Genomic DNA, 8782 nt, shown 5'->3' with positions numbered 1-8782 from the left:
CAATAGACTGCTAGATGTGACTGTTGGTTTCATTTCAATGATTTTGAAAAAGCTGTGTTTAGAAGTCAGGTGTAAGGTGGATATTCAAATTTTTGTAGAGAAGTATGTAGCCTTAGCAGTGGATCTAAGATTTGCTCTGCTCAGCCCTCTGCTTTGAAGGCATGTTTCTCCATTTCATCACAGAATTTCTGAGAGGAAAGGTAACCTTTCTGTCTTTAGTTGTGCTGCTTGTTACCTCAAGAGAAGCTTTTCTAAAATCACAGCTTTGGAAATATCCACTGGATTGATTGCATAGGGGGTTACCAAGGACTGAAAAAGTCTAGTTCTAAATGGATTAAAAGAAGATACATTACTTTGTATATATCCTCAGGCATAGTTAATTCACTTCAAATATTCATCCTATTACATAAAATAAGTCATTTTTTGTCTTCTCTAGACTGGAACATTCTTTCTATCCTGAAATATAATAAGCATGTGGTCCCTTGTAATGTGTCTTATTATGATTCCAGTCTTAATTATTATTCTAGCTTAACTTTAACAATTTTTAATAGGTAGGGGCCCCTGGGTGGCTCAGTCGGTTAAGTGTCGGCTCAGGTCATTATCCCAGAGTCCTGAGATTGAGCCCCAAGTTGTGCTCCTTGCTCAGTGGAGAGACTTCTTCTCCCTCTGCTCGTCCCCCTGCTTGTGCTTGCTTTCTCTCACATGCTTTCTCTCTCACAGAAATAAATAAAATCTTAAAAAAAATTAATGAGTAGAAGGGTAACTTCACCAACCATGTAGCATCTTTCTACTCAAGAGCACTACATAAGAGAAGAGATAACATTGAGTTACTGCTTCTGGATGTGCTTCCTTTTGGTTCCCTGTTGGAACATCAGGTTTTAGGTCCAGGACTGTAAAGAACAGAAGGGACTTGAAATATTTCAGAGCTGAATTTCAGCTGAAGCTATTGTTAATTCCACAAACATTTTATTTTACTCACCAGCACAAGAAATAACAAACTTGTTTTGTGCCTTCCAGGTATCTTCATTTCAACCAAATAGAAACACTACAGCCAGAGACCTTTGGAGACCTTCTGAAATTAGAACGACTGTAAGTGTTGACTCTTTAGACTCCTTTGCTTCTGTTTTACTTCTTCTGTTTATACAGTGCATTGACTGCCCTAGAGATCAGGACTTTTTGTTGTAAGCCTAAAAAGCAAAGTCTGCACCTTTGTACTATAAGATAGAGTTACTGTAAGTCATTCTATAGTTTTAAATTAATGGAGAAAAGATGAATAACCCAATTAAAAACAGGACAAAAACAATGAACACTTCATGAAAGAGGTAAAGCCACTTTGCAAACTTGTGGCAGAATCTACCACAGATAACCATACACAACCCCTATGACCTTTCCATCCATTTCACCTCCAGTTATAGACACAATAGACTTGGACATGTATGCATGTGCAACAGAAGCATGTTCTGGGTGTTTATGACAGCATCACTTCTAACAGCTCCACCAATAAAAGAAGAGANCTAGAGCTACTCAAGCACACCAATAAAAGAAGAGAAATAAGTTGCTACATATTCAATAAATAGAAGACTATACAGCAAATATGACTTTCAGAAACATTTTGAGCAAAAAAATCCAACCATTGAAAATTGCATAGTTTGATTTTGTTTTTTGAAGAAATTCAGAAACAGCAGAAACATGTGTAATAGCTAGAAGTTAGACAATGATTACCTTTGGAGAGAAGGAGGTGATGGAGAACAGCAGGACGGAGCTTCTGCAGTCTTGGTGGTTTTGTCTTTTTCCGTTTTCCCAGCTGCATTTGCTTTCAGGAAAGTCATCATGCTTCTAGCATGACGTGCGTACTTTTCTAGATGAATGTTATATTTAATAAAGCTTTATTAAATAACAATGACAAACCAAAAGGACACTTGGACAGCCTCCTTTTGTGTTCTCTTTTATCGGATGAAGATACTCTACCCCTTCATTTCCTCTAGTACCTTATATTAACAAATTAATTGTGATTTTAGCAGAAGATATAGATTTTTTATGAGCAGAAAGTGCAGAATAATGTAGCTAAACTTAATCAGGAATCAGGTTTTATTAAAATATATCTGAAAAGAAATTGTAATTAGGAGTCTGTAGGTTTTGAAAAGGATGCCCTTTCATACTGATACATGAAATAGACCAGTAAAATTAAAAGATAAGAAGAGCTAATCAACCACTTTCCCATGCCATCACTCCAAACTTATTTGCATATAGAAGTATGGGAATTGTAATGCATGAAATTGCATTGTTTGGATTTGTATGCTTGTTTTGCTGAAGTCATGTAATGGAGGAGGGAGCTATACCCATTTCCTGCTCCAACAGCCTTGAGCAGTGAGTTCCACCTCAGCAAATTCAAGGTTTAGCATCACGATGACTAATAACCTCAAAAAACCTAAGCCACTGACTTTAATGTTGGGGAAAGTTTTCCTGATAAATAAGCATTGCTGTTCTCCATTGAAAACTGGTAAGGGGAGATTCCTGCTCCCCAAAGTTAGATCTGGAAGCCCTCACAGGCCCTATGGCAGTGATGGCAACTCTCACCTTCCGTAGGGGGCTGTTACCTTGGGATCCATGAAAAGTCTTGAAGGACTAGGGAACTGACCAAGAAAAAAGGCTTTAACTTTTAGTTTCCTCCCTATTATGTAAATAAAAACTATATATACATATTTCTTGAAAGATCTCTGAATATATTCAGCACACTGTGTTTTTGTTATGTTTCTCTTTTTTTAGTTCTTTGAATTCCCCTAGTTCTTCTGGACGGTTGTTCTTAGTTTTGTCTTGAGCTTTCTTTGCCATGGTCCTGATTAAGCTCCTGTGCCTTGTGATCCTTGGTATTTATACTTGAAAATATTGGGTTGGGGGTTTAAGTGTCTCCTGTTTCCTTGTAGATCAGTCTGTTTTCTTCCAAAATTTCCCATTAGAAGTAATTTTTGTTTTGATAGTTGGGTGGGGAAAATGGCAGATTTCTTCGTCTAAAATCCTAGAATGTGAAAGGAAAGGCTCCCTCTTCAGTTACTGCTCCACACAAAATCTGTTACTTTTCTTTGTTAATTTTAAAATTTCTGTAGAGAAAAACCTATAAAAATAATAAGAAATATATATGTATAATGTGTATATATATACACACATATAAATAAATATATATACATATATACACATATATAAATACATATATATAAACACATATATGTATATATATGTAATTTTTTTCCTCTTAGCATTTGACAGCAGCTACAAATTAATTCCATTTCTCCATCCACATGTTCAGTTAGCCCCATTTCCCATCCTATCCCTCTACTTTGTTTGGTGTCTTGGGTCCTAAGCAATCAGATTGTTTCTGCTTAATATATTCTATGGGCTTCTGCTTTTTCTGTTTCATCTTCCAACCCTCTTGCATGCATTTTGTATGTTTCCAGAGTTCACTGACATTTCTTATCTGTTGAAGACCTTATGCATTCTGTCCTCTTGATTGTTATGGGTTTATTTATTGTATTGACCATCTGGGCTATTATTTCAGTTGACTTCTAAAAGAGAATGAAGCAAATTCACATGCTTATGCCACTATTTTGAGTCAGAATTCTTTTTCCCTATAACTTCGAAGTATGTTTGTTGAAATAATATTTTAAATATTAAAATTAAATGACAAATTTGGCATGACTTTGTCTGTAACCACACATCCTCAAGTAATGTGCATTCAGCAGTAGCAGCAACAGGATACCTAGAATGGTTCTTTACTTAATTATAGGCTTTGATAAAAACCTCCATGTGTTGCATTCATAAATATCAATGCCTACCACTTGTGTGGAATATTGTTTTCACCGGAGGCATGATGCCAATATAGGCAAGTGAAGACCTGCATCTTCATCTTTCCTATGAAGAGAAGAATTAATTTGAGACTCCTGGCTCTTTACCAAACTTAGATTTTTCTCCAGTAGAAAAGCCTTATCTTTAAACAATAATAAACTATTTATTATTACATCACCAAGCAAAAAAATCTATACGCTTTTGGTGAAGCCACATGGGTTGAAATGTTCAAGCTGGTAATTTAGAGCTTGATGCACAGGCAGAAAATTGCAGTAATGCCTGTTAAAGTATACAAAATTCTGACTTTTTGTCTAATCATTTGTGGTTGGTTCGAAGAACCTGATAACTATGCCATTTCTCCCCAGGGCCACTTGCAAATTGCAAAGTGGTCAGACTATGGACATTCTTCGTAAAGCTGGATCCCTGTATTTATATTTTATATGCATACTGACCTCAACAAGCTATAGTTTGTATATTACATGGTATTCTTTTAGAATCTTTACTGAATCTCTCTTTAAAAAATGGGAAAAATATATCAAGAGGAAGAAAACCTCGGTACTCTGTAGCCATAAAGAACATTCATGGTGACTAAGAATATACTTAGCTTTATTGATTTGGAGAGAATACCAGCTTGAAACAACATCACACGGGATGCTTTATGGAGCAGCAGGGACTGGCATCGAGTCAACCAGCCTGGAAATGTCTTCTTTATCAGGCAGGCAACTCACTAAGCTAAGGCTTTATCAAGAGGCTTCCTCAAAGTATTGGATCTGAATATGAAGTTTTCTCTACTTCTTATAAGTCTCTTGGATTTCCAATGGATATATCTTGAAATGCTAACCTAAATTTCAGGCAGAAGATACGCTTTTCTCTCCTCAGAACATTAATGTTGAAAAAACTCATTCATGGCTTCATTTGTTTGATAACACATATATTTCTGTCACAAGAAAGAGATCAGTCTTTGTATCAATTTCAGTGCAATGGATACCACTAATTTTCTTTTTATCCAAACATCTTTGACAGAAAACAGCAGCAAATAATTATTATATGAACTTTTCCAATACAGAAAGAGGTGCTTTTTAGGTCTTGTTGGGAGTAAAGCAATCAAAGTGACACTTCTATAAGCAGAACTCAATAAACAGTCAGCAGAAGCATTTTGTAGATTAACTTCACAGAAGTTGGAAAGAAGAAAGAGAAAAAAGAAAACACAGGCCTCATTTTTGCACCCCTGCTGAACTCTACCACTGAAATGCTACTACTGTTTTAATGCTGTCACTGACATAGTAACCTAGGAGATAAATAATAATAATTATTATAATAATAAGTTCATTTTAGAGACAAAGGAACTGAGGTTTAGAGAGATTAATCTACTTGAAAACAAATAGTTATAGAAGTAACAAGTAGCAAAAGTATCTGATTTGGGAACCCCAATAATATGTATGACATAAACTAATGTTGAAATAACATTAATTTGGACATTTTGTCACTGTACAAAATGAGGGAAAATTTTTGACAATGATTTTTCAATATTTACATACCTTGCTTCAAAATCTGTGATGATGAAAATGGTTTGCATTTTTCTTGATTTGTTTTGCCTGTTAATTAATTGGGTCTACTTGGCTTGGAAAATAGATAACATCTTTCAATCTCTGATCATTGATGCAATTTCCAGCCTTTTAAATATGTTAAGAGAATAATCAGCAACCTTTTTACTATTGTTATCACAGTGGACTCTACTAGTTGTAGAATAGTGAAATAAGATTGTAGTCCAGCAAAAAAACACATGATAAGTTGTCCAGATTATGTGGCTTTCCCCAAAGTTCAGCTGCAATGTACTACAAGCTACTTCTCCATTATTAAATTCTATTCCAATATCTCCTGAGATATGGATATGGGTTAGGGTTTGTGGAGAATGAGAATTGCTGTGTGTAACTTCTTCCTGTACGCCCATCTTAACCTAACTGTTCACTGTTTATTCTCTAACCATTGTTTCTGAATTTGGTGAATTGGGTGGGGCAGGGGAAAATGGGTATAAGGAACTAAAATAGTAAGGACCAGGAAAAAAATTATATCTACTCAGTTGTGCATCAAATTCCAAAGCCATAAAAATATTTTGACTCCTGCTGACACCCGTTATCTTAATGCCTAAGAGATAAAATAGTTAAAATTAAGCTAAAACCATACATTTTTAGGAAAACATGATCAGATAATCTTATTTAATTTTGACATGGGGCACTAGTCATAAATCGGGACTCAGAGGGAGGCTGGATGTAGCTAATTGTTAACATTTCCTACACATTATTGGATTATTTATGCTCATTTCCCACAGTCTTTGGAAATAAATGGCGTGTAGCTTTCCTCTGTTTTGTAGACTACTGTTTTGTCCTCTCTTCATACATGTACTCTTTGTTGAATATGTTTTCAGCGGTGCTAGTGAGCAGATGAACCCTAGCTGGTGATTTGCTATATAGTTTCTCTCGTTACAGTGGCAAGAAGTTGTATGGCCAGGGCCCCCCTCAGGGAACCCAAACCAGTGCAGGACCGAACAGGTGGAAGGAAGGGTAAAAATACTGTGGCCTGGGCCTCCTCCATGGGCAAAAGAGCCTGGGGATGTGCTTCTTGGTGATCTGCCTGGAGTGGGGACGTGGGCATGGATTTGAAAGGGAACAGGCAATGCTTGGCTGAGCCAGGGACCACAGCAACACCAAATGTAACTGTCGTTTAGCAAAACTGCTGCTGGCCAGCAAGTGAAAGTAGACAAAGGGTTGCCATCCATGAGATCCAGTTAATCATGGTTCTCTTGCAGGCTGCTGCAGTCATATATTATTGTGCCATTCTTTTTGATGAATACATTCTCTACCTTGATTTCCTGTGGGTTTGAAGACTTATTTCCGTGATTTTTCTCCTTAGCATTTGTAATCTCTAACTCAATAAAACCAAAAATTCAAAAAACCATGGATGAGAAAATACATGCATGTAAATCTTTAAAACTGTGCTTGCATAAATGACACTCTGTTTTGTATTTGCCCTCTCTCACTGAAATATTTTTAAAAATGTATATGGATTCAATATTCTTTTTTTTTTAGTCTCCCAAAGCATTATTACTGTGTTGTGATTCAAAGTTATCTTTTGTTTTTCAGGTTTTTGCATAACAACAAATTATCTAAAATCCCAGCTGGGAGTTTTTCTCATCTGGATTCATTAAAGAGACTGTAAGTGAAAGCAAGTGCACACACACAAAAACCTTATGATTTTCCCCCAAATAAATAAGTCCCAAGCAATGATTTGCCTTTGTCTCCTTTGGCCACGAAAGATCAGATCGTTGCAATTCTAGCACGTAAGGGAGAAAATGGTTTCGTTAACTGCAGAGTGATAGAGGATGCAGACAGTCTACCAAGCTTTCATGTATTCTCTTAGAAGTGACATTCAAAAGGAATATTGAAGATAGAAGTTTCCTCGGTTCTCAGTAATTTCCTTGCTGGTCAAATCTAAAGACTCCCAAGTCTTCCTTTTCCTTTAACTTTTATTTAAAAAGAGATGTGAGTAGTTCCAAAGAAAGTCTAACTCCTCTGGCCAGGCTTCAGAAGTTTTCCCTCATTGCACGTATGGTTACTGGTACAGTTCATTTAAACAATTCAGAGCAAACCTCCCAATTCTGTTTGAGCCTCCAACTGCCTCGTTTTTCTCTCTGCTTGTGTGAATCACTCGCCTTTATCCTGATCTGTCTCTTCACCTGATCCCTGGGTATACTGCTGCATTGTTGATGGATTTGGGGTGGTTGTGTTTTCCCTCGGTAAGTCCCAGTTATCAGGTAAAAGTCCAATGTCCTGCTTCCCAGAGCTCTTGGAGGGCACGGAGTGGAAAAACCACAAATGAGTATCTCTCAGCTGTCTTGGAGGTCACGCTGTTGCTGGTGTCTTTCTGGTGTGATGTGCCCAGGTCCAGTCGATGGGCGAGGGAATGTTAAGATTAAGTAGATATCAGAACATCAGGGGAAATAAATGTGTGTTTAATTGGTGCCTGGAAATAATGCTTGGAATCATTGCATTGCAAGGATCATGAATAATCAGGAGGACCATTCATCCAGCCTCAGTCCATTTTGTCCAGTGTGTATTCTCTGTCTACTTTCATTGCAGTTCTCACAGCAGATGCTACCTTGCAGTCTTTTCTCCTTGGGCTGTGCTTTTTGTGCTCAGACCCACAATTACTTGATGATTCTCCTTTTCTGTCCAAACTTCCTTACTTCTCAGAACTGGTTGCACCACAACCATTTGAAATAGTACGCACATCGATTCTTGTTTGTTGTTATAAAAGACTTCCTCTTTTAGAGCAGTTTTAAGGTTCACAGAAAGTACTGACACTTCCCACATACCTTCTGCTCCCACACAGCCTCCCCCACTATCGTGCTCCACTGGAGTGGTACATTTATTGAAATTCATACCCCGTAATCACTCATAGTCCATAGTTTATCTTAGGGTTCACTCTTGGTAGTGTACATTGTATGAGTTTACACAAAGGTATAATGACATATATCATTGCTGTGATTTCATACAGAATCTTTCCACTGCCCTCAAAATCCTCGGTGTTCCACCAATTCATCCTCTGCCCTCCCAGCCTCTGGCACTAGACATTGTACTGTCTCCATAGTTTTGTCTTCTCTTGAATGTCATATAGTTGGAATCATACAGTATGCAGCCTTTTCAGATTAGCTCCTTTTGTTTAGTAATAGGCATTTAAGATTCTTCCATATCTTTTCATGGCTTACCAGCTAATTTCTTTTTACTGTTGAATAATATTCCATTGTCTAGATGTACCAGTTTCTTTATCCATTCACTACTGGAGGACATTTGTTTTCTTCCAAATTTTGGCAATCATATATAAAGCTGCTATAAACATTCATGTGTAGGTTTTTGAGGGGACATAACTTGCACTTCCTTTGGAT

The 8782-nt window shown here is 37.0% G+C and overlaps 1 protein-coding gene across 1 annotated transcript in view; it reads left to right on the top strand.

Annotated features, from left to right (window-relative positions):
• PXDNL (peroxidasin like) overlaps positions 1–8782 on the top strand; it is a 450026-nt gene that overhangs the window by 309424 nt on the left and 131820 nt on the right. Inside the window, exons 5-6 of the mRNA XM_034650166.1 lie at positions 1018–1089; positions 6981–7052. Of these exons, the coding sequence (XP_034506057.1) occupies positions 1018–1089; positions 6981–7052 (144 nt within the window). The remainder of the gene's footprint in view (positions 1–1017; positions 1090–6980; positions 7053–8782) is intronic.

Source organism: Ailuropoda melanoleuca, unplaced genomic scaffold (assembly GCF_002007445.2).
Source record: "Ailuropoda melanoleuca isolate Jingjing unplaced genomic scaffold, ASM200744v2 unplaced-scaffold11384, whole genome shotgun sequence".
In the NCBI taxonomy this organism is placed as follows: Eukaryota; Metazoa; Chordata; class Mammalia; order Carnivora; family Ursidae; genus Ailuropoda; species Ailuropoda melanoleuca.
This window is presented reverse-complemented; position numbering and strand designations above follow the sequence as displayed.